Source organism: Sebastes fasciatus, chromosome 13, assembly GCF_043250625.1.
Source record: "Sebastes fasciatus isolate fSebFas1 chromosome 13, fSebFas1.pri, whole genome shotgun sequence".
NCBI lineage: Eukaryota > Metazoa > Chordata > Actinopteri > Perciformes > Sebastidae > Sebastes > Sebastes fasciatus.
This window is the reverse complement of record NC_133807.1, coordinates 24,830,309-24,850,902: the sequence shown is the minus strand read 5'-3', so window position 1 is coordinate 24,850,902 and position 20,594 is coordinate 24,830,309. Positions and strand designations below refer to the sequence as shown.

The window sequence follows — 20,594 nt, the reverse complement described above, 5'->3', positions numbered from 1 at the left end:
TTTTAAATCTAACAATACAGGACCTACAGGTGAGGTCAGCGTCAGTGGTGGAAAGTAACTAGGTACATTTAGTCTAGTGCTGTGCATATGTAAAAAATGTTTCATACATTATTAGGTTTTGCATGAACATACAATTACATCAGAGCATTTTTAAAAAGTGAAACGGTATACATTCCCTTTATACCAGGACATTATAAAAAGTGACAATTGATATATTGCTAAACCCTAAAACAGCTTACAAAACTAAGAAAACTAAATTAACGCAACCATAAAAACAACAACAACAAAAACATCAGTCAGTTGATAGTAAACCGTGTCCGTAATAGACACAAATAGTACAGCAGCATGTCACTCACGCCACAGCAAACACAATATTGATTACTTCTTCTTCTAACACTACTTATTTACAATTTATGCTGCTTTATACTACTTCCTTCAGGGTATGAAATTAGCACCTGCCAAATACAGGGTAAATGACCGTTACTGAGTAAATGAGTGACCTGACGCGGTGGCACGTGAGGAAAAAAAATAATTTCAGACCCTATTTCTACTCCATTTCATTGGGAAATATTGTATTTTTGTACTGATCGACATTTTTCACCATTTTATAGACCAAACAACTAATCAATTAATTGAGAAAATAGACAATAGATTAATCGATTAATGAAGATAATCGTTAGTTGCAGCCCTTATATTATATTCAATTTTTGCCAATATATCCCTGTAAATGTTACACACTGTTCTGTTAACCTGTTACCCTGCACTATATTCATTTTTAACAGTTTCTTCATATCCTGTTATTTTTATATCTGGTATATTTTTTTATATTCTGTATTACTCACTTGTGTCTTTTTACTAATACGTTTTGCACTATGGAATTGTGATGCTGGAAACTTGAATTTCCCTCGGGATCAATAAAGTTACTATCTATCTATCTATCTATCTATCTATCTATCTATATATCTATCTAGACTGTCTTAGATCAAAATCATTGAATAGAAATGTACTGCACCATTGCTATTATACCATTTTATACTGTATATTTGTATGTTTTAATGGTGTCTTGTCTTATGTGTATATAACTTTTTTCTATCTATCTATCTATCTAACTTAAGTGAATGCTCTGAGTGCTTCCTGGTCAGCCTTTATATATATATATATATATATATATATATATAAAAGAATAAATCTATAAAGCTGCTGTCACAGAAATATTCTTCTTATTAGGTCACTTTAAAGGTGTTCCTTGAGGCGTTCACCTGTATGTGTCAGCAGATGAACCTGTAACAGAAGTCACACCTCCACCTCCACCTGCTGTCTGTCTGTGTGGTGTTCACACAGAGAGGAGGAGGTCCCGCCCTCTTTTGCCCAGGCTCGCTTCCTATTGGCCGGCCGGCTGAGTGAGTGATGCCAGTGTGGAGCACCTGGTAGTCAGTCAGTCATCAGCTCCCTCTCAGTCTCAGAGTGGAGCTGCGCACAGTGAACACGACCACACAGCAATGCGGACGAAGAAGAAGGGCAAAAACGAGGGGAATAGTCGGTTTTTCTCTCACAACCCGGCGGATTGGAGCTCTTAAAGCATGATTTAACCCGGATTACGCACCGAAAGACGCACAATAGCTGGCTTTAGGAAGCAGCAGCAGCTCCAGGGCGGATATTTTCCCGACATTTACGCACATTCCCAGCTTCCTCCAGAAAAAAACAATGAATGCTTGAATATTTTTATAGCGTTTTTTTTTTTACAGCACAGCTTCACATTGTTTTTTGTACACAAACCTCGCCATGGTGGACTCTCCCACCATGAGGAAGACTTTTGTTGTGCCAGACATAAAACCTTTGGATCTGTATGACTGTACTAAAGCAAAAATATGCGCAAGTGTCGGATGGCTGCTGGCAAAGTCCTACGGCAGTGCAGGTAGGTGTTTTATAGTCCAGGCTGCGGGCCTATAATAAAACATCCTTTATTATTATATATATGTATATATTCTGTTCTGTGTCGTGTAAAGCACTAAAGTGTGTCAGCGTTTTCCAGCACAAAGAGCAGCACATGAAAGGGAGACCATGCACATTTTTGTGACACATGTCATTTGTTCTCTCTCAATGTGTGGTCACATTTTATAGGTGTGTGTGTGTGTGTGTGAGAGAGAGAAACAGGCCTCCTCCCTAGGCCTTATCATGATAACCCATTTTGTTGGTATTTCTAGCTGCAAGGCTTTCAATCACAAATGTGCAGGCTACTGGGGATGTTTTTAATCCGGTTTACGCAGCACACATGGGGCGTATATATATAGTCAGATGATGGTTTTTCAGTAGCCTACCATTTCTGCTCTCTGGGTGATGACAGCTCTGATCAGCCAATGTGAACACCAGTTTCTTCTGCAGTTCATAGTCAGGATCAAAACGTGCAGTAGCTCATTGTTCACTGAAAAGACTGGATAGTCAGCCAATATCCTCAAACCTTCCAGCCACTATGATGCAAAACACATCCACCTATAAGAACATGATTGTTGCATAGCATCATAAGTAGGCCCATCAATCAATTAAAATATATAATTGCGAAATGTAAAGGGAGATTTGTCAAGTATTTAATACTCTTATCAACATGGGAGTGGGCAAATATGCTGCTTTATGCAAATGTATGTATATATTTATTATTGGAAATCAATTAACAACACAAAACAATGACAGCTATTGTCCAGAAACCCTCACAGGTACTGCATTTAGCATAAAAGAATATGCTCAAAACATAACATGGCAAACTGCAGCCCAACAGGCAACAACAGCTGTCAGTATGCTGATTTGACTATGACTTGCACCAAAACTGCATGTGATTATCATAAAGTGGGCATGTCTGTGAAGGGGAGACTTGCGGGTACCCATAGAACCCATTTACATTCACATATCTTGAGGTCAGAGGTCAAGAGACCCCTAAAAAATGGCCATGACAGTTTTTCCTCTCCAAAATTTTGCACAGGTTTTGAGCGTTGTTTACCTCCTTCACGACAAGCTAGTATAACATGGTTTTCTAGTTTCATATGATGCCAATATCTTCACTAGCTTTAAAGCCCGAGCCCGCTACAATCTCAGAAAGATCGATTGCTTTAATGCGTTAAAGAAATTAGTGTGCATTTTGCATTAACACATTATTATCACGTTAACGTTGACAGCCCATATCATAGTTTTGCATTAGGTTTCTTGAGACAAGGCTCACAACAGCGTCAACTTCTGACCCTGAGATGATAACAAGTGTCTTTGTCTTAGAGGCCTATCTGGTAAAGATTAGATCTCACAAAGAAGACACCAAAACAGTCCTGTTTGGGGAAAAAGAGCACACACAGTAGTTTAATGATTGTCTTGGACTGGACTGTTTTTTTCTCCGAGTAATCTTGGGTACATTTACTAAAATAACACAAGACAATATAAAAAAAAAACAAATCTTCATTCCTGGGATGTGCATGTTAATAAATACTCAGTTAGAGGTTAATGTTTTAGATTCAGCTTCGACTGGAAGGAGGTGTTAGTTGAACTCTATTTTACTTTAACAACATGACTTGGAGTGTTGCACAATGTAAAGACTATTGGCTGCTGCAGCCTCTGTTTAGCACCTCAACCACGCCCTCTGGTCAAAGTCACTGTCCACGCCAAGATACAGGATTATAAGAGGCCTGTGTGTGTAGTTTTGTCCTAATCATTGTACTGATAGTTTCCTGCAAAGTCAGGATGACATCATCAGGTCGCTTCCCAAAAAACTCAGCTGGGCAGAACAACAGATAGCACAGCAGGAGCCAGACCGGGTCATCTGGTCCTCAGCTCTTCCAGGTCAGTTAATCTGATGATAACAATAGGCGACATTTTTAATCTCTTTGCGATACAAAATGGACTTTCACGTGGACCACACACACTACATCTTTATTTAGATAGAGGAATGTTAACAGATTGGACAGTAGTAGTTTTAATGGGAGCTTTTAAGGGCCTAATGATGTAAAAAAAAAACTAAACCAAAACAGATCTCTCGTCTTATATAGGTTACCCTAAAATGAATCCATGTGCCATCATGATAATCTAAAAGCTGCTTATGGGCTTGGCTTGGCTTGAAATACCTATGTTAGCATGGGAAAAAACGTTTCAAGGCTAGAAGCAAGGAAAACAAGTGCACAGAATACAGTTTTAAAACGTACTGCTGTGACCCTCAACTCCACCACCACCACCAAACCCATGGTATAAAGTTAACAAAGAATTTTTTAAATAACAGTTTACAACAGTGCCTAAACTTAACAGTTTCTCTAAATGCTGAAGAAAAGAGCTGCTGCAGTTATTTTCCTATGCTAGGGCTGCCCCCCTAATCTGTTGTTTTGGTCTCAGTCGACTAAGATCTCTTTAGTCGATAAGTCGTTTTTTTTATGCTTTTTCATGCTGAATGACTTATAGCCAAGAAACTTATGAGCACATCAAGATTTAAAGTGGAAGAAGCGAGATTGGAGCAAATGTGATTTAAAAAAAAAATTTTTTTTATTAAGCGGTCGCGATATCGTGACAGTAGCATATGAAACGGGTAACCTGAAAAAATCATATTCCTCTGTGTACTCTGGTGTCCTTTGGTGCTCCTAACGGCTTCTGCAAGATTTCACAGACCGGAGGAAAACAAGCAGTCAGAGCTGATCTGAGGTCCGCTGTCCAGCTGCTGTCTATGAGAGCCAGCTGTCAATCCCTCGTGAACTCCGACCAAACGGTCAAACTAGGCAGCGCTGATCAAATATGAATCAATATTATGTTATGTTAATCATCTTGTAGTGTACTGTTTAGCTGTAAAATGAGAAAGTTTGTGACGCCACGGCCATTGTGAAATCTGGTGAAGGAACGCCAAATACCAGTCACATGACCGGAGCACAGCCAATAGGAACGCTCTCTCTCTGAAATTACCTGTGATTAGTCAAAGTCTCCCTTCATGGGTTAGATTTTTTAAAGCCTGAAAACAGAGCCATGACGAGGTGCAGAAGTCTAGTTTTCTCTCAGAACACTTGAATTACAATATGCTGAAAGGTTATTATGCAATTTGTGCCCAATGATGACATAAATATACTGCCTACTGCAGATTTAAAATGGTGCTTTTGTGTGATTCTTTGTGGACAAACTCAGTTTTACAGATCTGTTGAGTAAATCAACAAATCGGTTAGTCGTCAAAATCGTACGAGTGTTAGTCGATTAAGAATTTCTTTGCTCGAGGACAGCCCTAAAGGAACCACAGAAGCATCCTTTATGAGAGGAAAGCCATCCCCACAATTCCTTGCTCTACAAATGGGTGTTCCCCACAGAGACTGTTTGATCCACCCAGTAACATTATGTTTGGAGTTTCATAATAGCATTAACCAGAATTAAATCTCATTACTTGCTCTAATATGCTGTAATTAGTTAGCGCTGGTTCATATACTGTATGTCATGGATGTCAAAGGTACTTCCTGTTTGATTCTTCATATTTTCCACATTTACTTTATTAGGCTATACTGTATGTATTTTAAGACTTGCATGGTAGATATTTGGCTGCTCAGTACCGAGACTTATAGTCTGTTGTGATGCCTTGACATACAGTATATCATTTATGTAAAGTGTTTTCTATCAAGGTGAAGGAAAAGTGGTTTGGCAAGGATGAAATTTATGATCTGCCCTTGTCGTTGTTGTGATAGATGACTTGGCAGATCAGTCAAGTGTGACTCAAACTAGTTAGTACCATTAACATTGGAATGAAACCAGAAACACTTGATTCACCCGTTTGTTGGCTTGGGAATAAACTGACATTTCGTAGGGATGATATATACAAATTCTGTTTTCCTTCTTACTCCATGCTACTTATGTAATATGTGCGTGTTAGTAATTCATCTGGAAACAAGCTAATTACCACTTATGAAACAGTTAATTGCCCAGCTTAACCTCTTTCTTTTCTAGCAGTGAAACCAAACCACTTACCGTGTACCTGCATGTCTCAAAACATGTGTTTCTTTAACCTGTTAGCTCCACCTAGCTACAAAGCTGCATGGATCACACTGAATCGGAATGATTACTCATCCTCTTTCAATCTTTGTAACTATGGTGAGTCAACAAGGGACAAGGACCTGAGGAGGATGTCACGTTGCTATCGGTGTTTACTCATGATGTAGGAAGTCCTATTGGTCTACTGTATGAAACGCTTCCAGACTTGGGTAAACCCCTTGATATACAGTTACTGAGTTTCAGTGTGTTGCAAGATAATGTGATACTTTATTGTACCAGAAGTCATTTACCACACCACACAGGGAATAAGCTACAGAACAGCATAGAGACGGAGCACAACGCAGGAAAACAATTGGCGCCACAATATGCAACCAAGGACTGAGACACTAACAAAGAGCCTGAACTAGGGATGCTCATTTTGAAAAATGTTCTTAACCGATAACCGACCCTCGTTAACCGACAAGATTTGTGCCTTGCGCCAGCTGCAGTGTACGAGCACAACAGACAACTGAGTCCCCAGTTCACCGTCCGGGAGCGTTAACTTAGCAGCCACGCTGCTGCGTGTAGTGTCGCAGTCATGCAGCCACTTTCCCAGTTAAAGTCTCCACCGCACATTTAGTTTAGCAGTTTGTCCGCTGTGTGTGTGCCCGGCGTAACGACACTTTGTCTGCCTGGATTAACGATAGCGATTGTCCGATAAACAGTGTGTGTATTTGTGCTACGTTAGCATTTGGACAACATTTTTGCTGAACTCGCCGGCATACTGAGTGTCAGGATCCTGTAGTTTTCTCATTCTTCCTGCTGATGCTTCACATCTTCTTGCCTGTATCCTCCTTAGTACTTAGTTCTTTACCCTGTTGGTAGTGCATCCCACCGCATTTTTTAGGCATCTGTCTATTGTTTGCTAGCAGATGTAATTGACAAGGAGGCACCTTCACGCAATACAAAGTCAATGGAGAGCGATGAGTTGTTTTCCCCTCCAGTGTGGGCGGGACTTGCACTCTGTCTCTATGCAAAGACCTGGTTGGGAGTTGGTGTCTAACGAATGCATCCTGCACACTTGGTCACTCTGTCATCCAACGTTGTCTTGTTAGTCTTTCAGGCACCCGTAATGTAATCACACTCTGCCTATAGGATGTGCTGTTCTGTGTACACTGGCCCTTTAATGCAATTTAAAGCTACTGTTACTAATGTCATACCAGAGAGCGCTGTCTGTGATGATGTGTTACAGGATACACAGGGCTGTTAGGGATGGCGTATTCGTGGTAAGTGGACCTGTATAGGGTGATGGGATACGCCTCGTGTGTATTGCTTGAAGTGTGCTTTCTCCTTCTGAGTACATACTGTCAGACGTTGGTTGGACATTGTTAATTTGCATGCTTGTGTTTCTCAGTTTCAGCGATTGTTGACCGAGGGAATGGAACTGATGAATAGTAGTTGAAGTTGCAATGCAATTGATGATGGATGATCATACATCACCTGATCAATGTGTCATTGTATGTCTTACAGCTGGCTGTTGAAATATGCTGAAATTAGGAGTATCATTGTAATATGTATTGTATGGAATAATACAGTCTTAGCATGTAAACAGGTCTAAGGATCTCTTCCAGTCTTGTCCGAGTCATCTAAGATGTAGTGTAGAGGTTGACTGATAGTGGATTTTTTAAAGTCTGATATAATAATGATAGTTTGGAGCAGGAAAAAGAAAGAAAAAGGGAGAGGGTGAGGGTTGGCATTAATTGGCCAAATCAGTCGACCTCTACTGTAGTGGTTATGTTGGAATTACCATTTCCCTCAGAACTAGTGTTCGCATATAGGTTAGGGTCTTAACATTGCGCCTCTCACCACTTCTAGATTTTGGGGCAACAAAACAGAACCTGCTTTGTTGTATGAGAGTAGAAAATCATCTGTGTTTGATCTTCCACCACATGATGAGGTGTGTTTGTAGCTCAGGAGGATTTAGAAGTCACCGCCAGCAGCCTTATGAAAACACATGTAAAGCTGAGTTATTCATTTTGTAAAATGTTCTCTAGAAGTGGCATAGTGAGAAATGTTTTTTTTCGACAAATGGGATTTTTGATTGTGCAGGTATGCACTGATGCCTAAACATGACGTGGGGGTGGAAATGCCTAATCTTGAACTTCCTGGTCGCATGCTTACCTTGCACACTTCTGCATATCTTATGAATTATTTCATCTGTGTCAGGGTTCCTGGAGCTTTCCAGTAAGCAGCCTGACAGGTTAGACTGTCAAATCCAGCAGGTTTTGCAAACTGCTGTGCCACGTTATTAATAGAGGGAGCTACTTAATGTTCACTGTTACTGTGACAACCTTCTTGAAATCCAATGCACTTAGTTAAATGTAACATGAGAAGGGGTCTGTGGTGGGGTCTTGTCTAACCTTTGTTTCTCCAAAGGAGCCAGCTTGGTTTACACTGTGGCTGATTTCAGCCAACCTCTGTTTGGATATGTTTATGTTGCTCTGTTGGTTACTGTCAAACACGTGTGGTAATGTCTGTGGCATGACCAGCACGCTAGCTCAATCAGTCAATGAAGTAGAAGGACACATGGCTCCTGTTATCAGCAGGCGATCAAGCGCTGCAGGTCAGGACAGACTGGAGCTAAACACAACCATGGTGGCAAGCTGCATCAATTCCACTATACTTATACAGGGCTGAAATGATTCCTCTGGTAACTCGAGTAATTCAATTACTAACAATCATTTTCTTTACTTTTTAAAGTAATTTGAAATTATTTAATTTATTTAAATTATTAATTTCTTTTTATTTATTTGTTTACATTTTGGAAAATATTTTATTTAAAACCCAGAATGTAATATGGCACTTAAATACATAATTAAATTCGTAATCATGCATAATAATGCACAATTAAATGGGTTTAGTTTTGACAGATATTATTGTATGCAACTTAAGCAATAATAATGTAGATTTTTCAAAAAATTAAATCAGTTGTTCATTTTAAGAGACCGGTCTTATTTTCCCTTTTGTATATTAACTATTGCTCCTTAATAAAGTAATTTTTTATCCGATTACTCTATTCATTCATGGAATAATCTATACAATACTTGATTACTAAAATAATCGATAGCTGCGGCCCTTTTTTTAATAGCTTATCCAGTTTACATACCAGCTCATCACTGAAATGGTCCTGTGGTCTTTCTCAGTTTGTTTTTGTGTGATGATAAAAGCAACAATGCGGCACGGCTGTAGAGACCGTCCACGTGTGCTTTGAGTGCATGTTAGTGCATGTGAGCATGCCCAACTGGCTAGCTCATGACCACCGCTCATACGCCGGTTGCAGCTCGTTACAGAACTGTATCGCCCACCTTCCAGTTCCCCCTCAGGTTAACACTGTTAGCTCTGTCAGCACTGTTGCTTTCCTTGTTAAGCTTTGTTTCTACTCGCGCTAGACGCCCTGGCACAGGCCTCTGTAGATGGCCGTGCACAGAGGTGTTTATGCTCAAGGCGTTGTTCGCTGGAATATGCTCCAAAATGCCAGGAGGCGTACAAACAAAACATTCTGTGGATATGCACGAAGTCAACGAGTGTTACCAGAAAGAAAAGTAGGCTGCCTGGCAACAGTAGTAAACACCGACGTACCGCCAAACATTGTATTTGTGTGCTGTAATTATTACTGTTGCTTACCTCCAAGTCAAGAACACTTTCTGTCTCTTATTACAAAACAATCTCTCATGTTCTTTCACAGCCTGCAGCAAAGAATCCTCCTCTTTCTCCAGCGTGTTGCTTATCCCTTTACAAGAATTTAATGTCATGTGACTGTCCCTGTTGTCTCTCAATGAACAAGTCGTAGAGATGTCTGATGTCCATGTTGAAATGGCAATGGGCACGTAGTTACAAAAATTCAGAGGTGCACAACCAAGCGCTGCGACAACTTGCGGAGCCTTCGCACACCACGCTAAAGCCACGACGACGTCATTTTCAGCTTCACTACAGCGACTGTAAAACAAGCTTCAGCCCTGTTAGCGCTGTTAGCTGTGAGCCGCCGACTCAGCTGTCGCCATGTTGAGAGCCGTGCGGCGGCAATAGAAATGCGCCCAATATCACATGTAGCACCTTTTAATAAACTTTCCGCAAATTTGACTTTTGCCTTCTTACTCAGAATAGTAGATAAGCACTGACCCCATGACCTGTGACAGTGACAGACAGGCTGTTGCTCCAGTTTATGCACACACACAAGCTTGTGTTTTTAATCAAAATATTTCCCTGGAGGTCTATTGATGTCAACATTGTGGAGGCGTCACATTCCTTTTTGCTTGGGCTTAGTTACGCTTTAGGCTGCCAACTGGTCGTTCTGTTTATTCCATCCTATTCCTTTTAGTTCTTTAACATTAGGTGTGTGCTCTATCTTGTGATTGTTGCTATTTTTGATGTGCAGTTTTGGAAAATTGTGTATGGATACCCAACCTGTCAAGTTTGTACTCAGTTTGTTTCTGTGACACACAAAGTCATCATTCATGGTGAGACTGTCTCATCATAGGGAAATCGGGCTCATATCAATCCCTCTCATCTCACTGAGTTGTGGCATTTGCATCCTGCTTTGCCTTCTGGGCAAGTTTTTTTTTTTTTTTTAAACACGTCATCGTAGGAAGACTTTTTTTTTTTTCCTTTTACATGTAAATACGTCGACTTAAGGCTACAGGAGTACATTTTGGTGGGAGTGTCACAGTGTTTACAGCAGTAAAGTGAGCATTGTAGTTCTGGCACACAGGAGCATATAATGGACCATGTGGTGTGACGGATAATATTGTCTGACCACTATAGTCCTCGTGGAGCGAGAGTGAGAGAACAGCGCATTGTCTAACATCTGAAGCTGGGCGTTTTGTTTTGTTGGCTGTCAGTGGATCCATTACATGACTTTATAATGATACAGCAACACGGTGACACCTCCCTCGTAATAACCCCTTTGTTTTCTGTTAGGCACAATCGAAGACAATCATAAGTTTGTCTTTTCAGGCAGACTGCTGGTGTTTCAGTTTGTTAACCTTTTTTTTTTTCCCGAAGGCCCTTAAACACTTATTCCAGTGTGTTTGCACTGAGACACAGGTTGTTGAGGTTGGTGCTGGTCTGGTCTGGATGCAGAGAAACCAGTTTCACAGAGGGTGTGTCTAGCATCGTATGTTTTAAGGATAATGTTTGCTGGGATGTTATTTACAGAAAGACCAGTCGGAACAGATTCTTTAACAATCTTCTAAGTCAGTTTTTGCATCCAGTTGCTTTTGATGGTTTTGAGGTTTTGATCAGGTTGCTTATTTCTGCTTCTGAGATTCATCTTTGTGAAGATTTTGTGATTGAAAGAGCAATTTTCATTGAAGCTTTATACAAGAAATTAAGCAAGGGGTTTAAAAAGAGGGAAGTAACGAGTGGCAGAGCATCTTGTAATCTGCAGACCTCCTGAGCTCATCATGCCCCACTGACCTTGATGCTTGCTCTGCTCTACTCACTCATATGATTAAAGCTCGGGGGTATACACACACCAGTTGTCTTAATCTGCCACCAAACCTGGCAGAAAGCAGGTTTCCATGCCAGCAACCGTAGAACATGATGATCTTTTATTGAAGAAATGAAGGGACGGCTAATGAGAGAACAGAACATTCAGAACCTAATTCATACACCTCCCTCAACATATTTGTTAAATTTGTTACAACCAGTTTTCTAGTAGCACCACCACTGCTCCCAGGAATTAACTGTGCCTGTATGTTTTTGTCTCTTGGTAGAGAACGTCCCTACAGACCTGCGTGACCCCTTCTACTGTGACCAGTATGAGCAGGAGCACCTTAAACCGCCAGTCACGCGTCTCCTGCAGTCCTCGGAGCTCTACTGCCGGACCTACGGCCTGCTACTGGGGGGCACCGGAGCCGAGGCACAGCCCAAAGACAACGTCGCCCTGCTACAGCTGCTCGCTCAGAGAGGCATAGTCGCCAAAGACCAGGACACGCCGGTGACCGATGCAGACCTCCGACGTAAACCCATCAAAATGGTAATGTCGGGGTTCGGTTATGGGAACAGCAAACACATAGGGGATGACTAGGGCGGCCCCCTCTTAATCGATTAGTCCACTAATCTGTCGTTTTGGTCTTAGTCAACTAAGATTTGCTTAGTCGATTAGTCGTTTGTTATGCTTTTTTCATGCAGAATGGAGAGAGTCCAGAACCAATGTCTCTACAGGGACATTAAAAGTATATCTTATCTTATCTTATGCTTATCTTATCTTATCTTATCTTATCTTATCTTATCTTAGCTTATCTTAGCTTATCTTATGCTTAGCTTATCGTATCTTATCGTATCGTAGCTTGTCTTAGCTAATCTTAGTTTATCTTATCGTATCTTATTTTATCGTATCTTAGTTTATCTTATTTTATGGTATTGTAGCTAATCTTATATTAGCTTATCTTATTTTATCTTATCTTATTTTATCTGAATGACTTATTTCCAAGAAACTTATGAGCACATCTCTGGTAAACACAAGATTGAAAGTGGTGCTCTTGTGTGATTCTTTGTGGACAAACTCAGTTTGAGGGCTGAAACTAACGATTATTTTCACTGACGGTAAATCTGTTGATTATTTCCTAGATTAATTGATTAGTTGTTTTGGTCTAAAAGGTTTGTTTTGGTCAGGAAATGGTGAAAAATGTCGATCAGTGCTTCCCAAGTTCCAAGATGACGTCCTCAAATGTCTTGTTTTGTCCACAACTCAAAGACATTCAGTTTACTGTCATAGAGGAGTAAAGAAACCAGAAAATATTCACATTTAAGAAGCTGGAATCAGAGAATTTTTACTTTTTTTTTCTCAAAAGAAAATACTCAAACCGATTAATCGATTATCAAAATAGTTGCGATTAATCGTTGCAGCTCTATTCCGCTTTACAGATCTGTCAATTAAATCAACTGATCGATTAGTCAAATTGAATTTCTTTGGTCTAGGAAACTCCAAGTGATGACACCAGTCTGACATGCAATGTTGTTGGTAGTAGCTTCCTGACTGCATTGAGTCAAGGAAATGTCAGAACTGCTGTTTTTGTAGAAACCGCTTCATGTTCGTCTATCGCCCCGAGGACTGAATGTCTCCTCCAGTGGAACCAGATGCTCTGCTATCCAGGAGTCTGTAGAAAGCAGAAGGGGTGCCTGGTTGTGGATATAGGGGCTTGTTTATGCTTTGATTCAGGGGATTAAAGGACATCAAAAAGACCCCCTCACTCATTCAATCCTGCCCCAATCCCCCCCTCATCTGCCCCCCAGCTGATCCCAGAGGATGAGTGGATCCAGCTGCTAGGACAAGGGCAGTCATGGGGATGACTGCTTTATTTCCTGGGTGTGAGAAGGAGGGCGAGTCTAGATTCAATAGATGGTCCAGATCAGAACAATAGCTAAACAGTTCTGGTGAAACGTAAGATTCTGTGTTGAGAGAATAATCTGGGCTGGCCCGGTGAGTTAAATCAAGAGAAACTGGTTTGTCCTCTAAACCCTTGACAATGGAGCCCTCTCTCTCTCATTCTCTCTCCCTCGCTAGTACACACATAATATAGCTCTTCAGTCTGAAAGCCTGCAGATAACTACATTTATGTCCAAATTAGGAATCATAATAGTCTGAAAGAAGAAGGATGCTTTTAGGTTTGATGGAACATTTACTGCTTTTTTCGCTTCAGCTGACAGATTATTCCTCAAATAGTGGCATACAGCTGCATTTCCCTCCGGCCACCTCGGCTCATGCCCATACAGGCTTCTGTTTTTTGGGAAGCTGCGTAGGGAGTCTCCAGGGATCTGCATGGATAGTGTTGTTGTTGCTCTACTGCTGCTGCTGCTGCTGTCTACTGGCCGCTGCAGCAGGTGCGGCACTGCTGGTGCTGTTGTGATGATTATCTTAATTGTACGCTTGAAAAGGTGTGCATGCATCTGTGGCATGTTCTAAACTAAATAGCACAGGAGTTGTGTGACCATTGGCAGTAGAGCCTGGTAATAATGAGAACCAATGTTGTTGACCAATCACAACAGAGTGGGCTTTTCAGGAGGGGAGCAGCTCAAACGGAGCGTTTCAGACAGAGGTTGAAAAGTGAGATGTAAACATGTTCTAGTAGAAACCCAAAATACAAGCATGCACCTGATAATAAACCTAATATGTCCTCTTTAATGTACAGTAAATACTGGCAAAGTTGTACTTTGGAACCAGACAGAGTGGTTGTTTTGTACAGATAAAAAGAAGGAAGAAAGCTGGTACTTTGCTTTAATGGGGCTTTCTTTCCTATTTATTATTACCTAGTGTTTTGCCTTATCCGGTACCTACCTCAATTTCCACAAATCATAATCTGACAATGTAAATCTAAGTAACTGTCTATCAATCTTTGGCCATCCATTTCAGTAATTGTCAGTGTTACTATGGTGCGTTGGTTTAGTCTTTTGCTAAAATCTACAGCCTAAAGCACATCACATGCACCCTCCTTTTGCATTGAATCTAAGGTCATATAGTCCTTCAACTACAGGTCTGCGCAGGACTGCAGACAGGACCGCATACCTGCTGTTTGCTCTTGAAGGATTTCTGTAGGACTGTCCTCGACCAAAGAAATTCTCAGTCGACTAACAGTCACGCGATTTTTTCGACTAATGGATTAGTTGATGTAATAGACAGATCTGTAAAACTGAGTTTCTTCACAAAGAATCACACAAAAGCACCACTTTAAATCTTGACATCAGAGACGTGCTCGTAAATTTCTTAGAAATTAAGTCATTCAGCATGAAAAAGCATAAAAAATGACTAATCGGCTAAAGAAATCGTGGCTAAAATGATCGATTAGTCGACTAATCGACTAAGAGTGGGCAGCCCTAGATTTCTGACCACTACCACCTGCACTAACAGATGTGCAATTTCACATCATGGCACCAACAAGTCATTCAATGGCAACAATATAAAATATAACGCAAGCATGAAAGATCACTACAGCACTGGCAATAATAAGCTGATGACACAGTACGTTGTTTTCATGCATGATGCTGCTGTGATTTGTGTGTGCATGTATTTGTCTGCTTGCGTGCGTTTGTCTCAGTTTTGGGTGATGCTTCCAGGTCAGACCACGGACCATCTCCGCTGTTAATCCTAACCATTAAACTCTTATTTTGGCTGTTTGCTGCTTTGGTATACAGTATGAGCCTTCCAGTCGCTGCCTTCCAGCCGCTCTCTGAGCTTGTCTGTCGCTGACTGGCAGTGTAGCTACAGTGTGGCAAGCAGAGAAAGTGGGTCATGCTGCAGCAGCATTAGAAAGGATGGAGCACCAATGTGGGTCTTGGCCAGTAAACGGCTTTGGAGCAGCAGCAGCAGCAGCAATCTGCTGCAGCACTGCTGTATATTAAAGCTTCACACACCCGTGCCAAACGAGAGGATAACATGTACTGTATATAGTACATGTACATAAAAGTGTGTTGAGTCATGCACTACTGCCAGTTAATCTGAAGCTTAGAAGTTTCTGATTTTTCACTTCACACATATGACCTATTTGTCGTTAATTGCTGATATTTGGCTCCTGTTTAAATCCAGGGATGTAGGTTGATGCTGGTACTGGCTTGAGTTGCTGCACCAGCATCAGTGCACAGCGCCAATGACCCGCTCTCTATAAAACTACACGGTCGGCGCTGTGATCAAAGTAGGGCAAAACCAGACCCACCATAGCTCACCTAATATAATATTGTACTACAGTATTTATTATCTTCATCAAACTGTTACGCTTCTGCTACAGGATGAAGAAGCTTTTGCTGTTTGTCCCTGCTTCCAGACCTTGAAATTCCTCAGTTAATAGTTAGATTAAGAAATATTCAGGAAGAAAATGGTGTGAGCTCTGCTGTGATATCTGGGACAAGTGGAAAGTGAGTCCTATTTTCCTCTGACTGAAGATTTGAGTTGATAAGCAGAGGCAGACACCATTAGTTTGCTAGCTAGCATAAAGTCATGCACCTTGACCCCATGATGACACACATTGAGTGACAGCTCTGTCATTTGCATAATGAGGCAGAAATGCATAAAGAAATGTAAAAAGAAATGTGTAAAGAAAAGAATACAGAAATAAATAATTTTGGGGAAATAAATAAGGGATGAAATGCAAAGGGAACATTGTGCATAAATAAATAAATAAATAAATACATGAATACATAAATAAATATAAACATTTAAAATTGAATATAAAATAATAAATAGATAAATGCAAAAATAAATTTATAAATTAAAAATAAATAAATAAATAAAAGGCTAAATGAAACAGAAGAGTAAATAAACAAGTGAATTAATACAAAGATAAATAAATAAAAAAGCAAATTAAAACAGAAATATCAATCCATGTCATATTTTATCAATTAATTAATGGTTACATTTTATTTGTAATATTATTTTTGGCGTATTTAATTCCATATTAATTTATTTATCGAGTCATTTATTTATGTATTCATTTATTTTTTTATTTTGGCATGTTGAGTCCTCCATAAGCACCAGTGTCTTTACAGGCCGGGGTTATCATGAAAGGAAAGCTTTGTAGATGGCTCATCCTTGGGGCACAGTAGTGGAGCCTCCGGCTGCCTCCATCCCCTACTTGCTGTATATATGTGTGGGAGCGTGTGTGTATGTCTCTGTGTGTGTGCCCTACTGGTAACTGTCCTTCTGGTCGTGGCCCGGCCCAGATTAGCGATAATCTGCCATGCAGACTGAACGTCATCATCCACGATTGGATGACACGCCAGAGATGACCACTCGCTCCCCACGCTCCTAACATGTCTCACAACATCCGACTAATACATTGTTTGTTGACACAGTGGAATGAAATCATCCATTTTCAAACATACTGATATTGATTACACTAGAGATTCAAGGGGTTAAGCGTCTGTTCCCACGGTGACAAAGCAAGTCATGTAGCCATAATGCAGCTAACCCTCTTCCCGGTCCCCTGTTGGTTTTGGGTCGGCACTGACACTTTGTCTTAGATCGTACTGCTGTGTTGGCAGGTTTCTGGTCAAGTGAGCATCAGTCAGGAGCTTAGTTGGAAATAGAAGTGGCACACTATCAGAAACGCTAACCATCATCTTACACTATTGGCTCTGCTCTGGATCGCTGATGAGAAGCTAACGTGGAGTAGTAGTTAAACTTCTACCGTATGTTTAACAAGTTGGGTGTAAAGCTGGTCTAGACTGGTTTTCCTTGCTTAAGCACACAGTTCTCATACATATATTGTTCATATAAGCATGTGTTTTGAGAGGACCTCCTGTCTGAAATCCCCTGCTGGGCCCCAGACCTGCCTGATCCCCCTGTTTGTCTCCCCCTCAGAGAAGGGGGGTGGGCTTAAGTCATATCTCAGACATAATCAGATTTTGCCCTCCTCATAATCTCACATAATGATCCCCAAGATGCTTTTGCCTTCTTTGTTTGACTCGGTTGTTGGCACTATTATGCAAGCAGATTTGCCAAATAGAGCCATAAAGATTTCTTGTTGATGTGGTTAACCGATGGGGTGTTATTCTTTTCCTCGGTTCGAGGGATGCTAACTGTTTGCTGGCTGGATGTTTCAGAGCAGAGAGCCCGGTGCTAAGCCAGGACGCACAGAGCAATGCTGCGGTCAGGCTTGTGTTGAGATGCATTGTGGGTCAGCTGGTCGGTTGTTATGGTGATCTGGCAGGCTCTGTGCTGGGTGTTCATGAGTTGCTCCTCTCTCCCCTCTCATTAGGGAGACTTGTGATTTAGCTTAGCGAGCTCTCCTGGCTCTGCAGCGGGGGATCCACTAGAAACCCCCCTCCTCTTTTCATTCTGCACTTATTGTCATGAATCATCCTCTGCTCTCTCCTCTGAATGACTACTGTACCGCATGACGACATGGTTGGCCACTTTCATTAGTTCATTTCCTTTTCTCTCTGTCTCTCTCGCTGTCATCCTGTCTCCGTTCACACTGTGACAATAGCTCCAACCTATGATTACACATTGTGGCTAAATGCAAAAATATGTGACTACTTTCAATCACTTTGAGTGTTTGAATGACAGCTGCTGGCACAATTTAGCAGCAGTCTGTTTCTTTTGTTCTCAGGCCTCAAAGACCTAACAACAAAAATAGTTGAAATCCATATCACAATATTAATATTCAATATTGATCATGGATGCACCGATGCAACTTTTTCAGTCCCGATACCGATACCTGGGCTTTGGGATCATTCTTTTATGTGTAAGGCAACATCAGACTTGACATTGCTCTCTTAACATTGTAAAACAAAATGTAATAAATAAATACACAGATATACATTTATTGAATTGTTAGGTATTATTAAAATAATGATTCTTACACCAGCAACTTGGTAAAAAATCTTCAAATTAACAGGAATTACTGAGGAAGTGTAAAGCTTTTTAATGCAGAAAGATATTAGTAAAAACTTCAACAGGAATTCAATTTCCAGTCTATAATGTATATAGTATATAAACATAAAATTTAATTAAATAAAAAAAAGTGCCAGTACCCTAATTCAGCAGTTACATGACATGATTATCGCAAGCGTTTTGGATATATTTATACGTATATCTTGGAAATATGTCCCACTTTTAAAAAAACAAAACATATTTGGCCTATATACGACATACATTTCCACAGTTCATACATAAATGTATATTTGATTAATAAAAACGTTTTATGTAGCTATTGATACGGATCAAATTGTACACAAATATAATATTGCATATATGCTGCGATAAAACCAACTTAAAGTAATGAGAAGGAATACCAAAGGCATTTTCAGCGCTGTTCTCTCAGTATTAAGCTGCAGCCATGTGTTCTCATACAGAGATGCAGTCACGTGGGTGTTTTGTCTGGCCTCTCCGGTCCAGCTTTCGCTGCGCGGCCGCAGGTTTCCGCCAGCTGTGACCGCTCCGACCTCCACACGGCGATGGTTCATTATTATTATTGATCCTTTATAGCATTGGGTTTAAATCTGAAATATTGCCAAATAGGTGCTTTTGCTTTTCGCCTTGCATCATCTTGTCTGTCAACTCTCTCTCGTCCCGTGTGTGAAATATGACTCCTGCTACTCTGACCTGAGACTCCGTATGGAGCAGATGCATTCACTGTTAACTTGAAGTGTCGTCCGACTTTTTATTGATGACACGGCGCTGATATGCCAAAATGAACGAAATGGGTTTTATTTCTGTCAAAAAAGCAAACCGACGGTTGGGGCGGTGGGTACGTAATGTAATTAGTGTGTGCCCGACCACCGAGTAACACAGCTAACACCGACTACTACGACAAGCCTACTCCCTACCATGTTTCAATTATCCCTGCGGAGTAATAGTGCTCTGAATCAGTCAGACTGTGGCTGGCGCTGAGAAGCCCTAGTAGTCCCTATATCAGGCCATTTGTCCCCCTCTGTACTGCAGACATTTCCACTGAACAGACAAGTCATGTCACAGACACACAAGCAGCTTCAGTGTTGGAGGGCAGGCCAGCAGGGTCACACAGCTCCCAGTGACTGACTGCAACGCATCCAGAGAGCTCGGCCCAATGCTATCTGACAAGCCTTTGCTGGCATAGCCCTGCCCTGCCCGCCACAGCACCGGGTCTGCCCCGGTCAGCACTTTACATCAGGGTTGAGTAGGCAGACACGCAGACGGGGCTCATGCACGCAGCTGGACTGCCACCAGCCCCCATCTGGGGCAACGTAAGAGGTTAGAGGAAGAATGTCTGGCCTCTAAAGTGGAATTTGTAAGTAGTAAAAGGGAACAGGCACTGATTTGAACCGATTAGGCTCAAAACTGAAGGTTGGAGATTGAAGGAGTGGCCCCTTGACAGGAATGTGTTGTTTGTGACCTGGCCAGAATTGATTATTATAACAAGGAGCTTGTTGCCGTTAGCCAGTAGTGAGGAGAGAGGAGCTCCGGTGCTGCTGTTGGATGGCAACTAAAAGTGATACAGATAGAGGAGACAAAAATAGATATACTACTAACCCTGTATGGATGTGATAGGATTGCTATCGCTGTTGTATGGCCTCCTTTTTCCCCCCTTTGCTTTGGTGAACTCGTCATGCTCTTTTGGGTCATGCTTTATAAGATTGCTGGTGTGGAAATTGGCAAAACTAGCACCACACATCAAAACTAAGAGCTGCACACTGCTGCACACATACCGCCGCTTTGTCACGTAATTTTAGGATCAGGCAACGAAACCACTATAGTTATGTTTAGGAAAGAAGTACATGGTTGGGCACATTTTCTCGGAGTGTTTACTGTTGCCGTTGATGGGTTGACATTATAGTTAATGGAACGCCCGGTGCGTTTCATACTGCCGCTAAAGGGTGCTGTGTGCGACAGTACCGAACGCCAACGGCTGTGACAAAACCTCTGTATTTAAACCCCCGGGAATGAGAACGGGCTGGTACTGCGCAGGTGCAGCTCTCAACAGAGATGAGAAAGAAGCGAGATGACTCACTTGTTTGTTTATTTGTTAGTTTGGATCCCCATTAGCTACTTTCATCATCGATTTCGGACGCAGTGATCGTTTTTTCCGGAGCTGATGATGGAAGAAGCTAACGAGTGAGCCATCTCGCTTCTTTCTCATCTCTGTTGAGTACCGATA

General features: G+C 41.2%; 1 protein-coding gene across 4 annotated transcripts in view; it reads left to right on the top strand.

The window, feature by feature from the left end:
• Window positions 1–1,437: 1,437 nt before the first annotated feature.
• camsap3 (calmodulin regulated spectrin-associated protein family, member 3) overlaps window positions 1,438–20,594 on the top strand; it is a 31,636-nt gene continuing 12,479 nt past the window's right edge. For 3 of the 4 annotated variants that reach the window (XM_074656385.1, XM_074656386.1, XM_074656384.1), the window contains exons 1-2: window positions 1,456–1,915; window positions 11,739–12,001. In XM_074656385.1, coding sequence (XP_074512486.1) covers window positions 1,783–1,915; window positions 11,739–12,001 — 396 coding nt within the window. In that variant the 5' untranslated portion in view covers window positions 1,456–1,782. Of the gene's footprint in view, window positions 1,916–11,738; window positions 12,002–20,594 lie in introns of all 4 variants that reach the window. The other variant, XM_074656387.1, reaches the window with a different exon arrangement.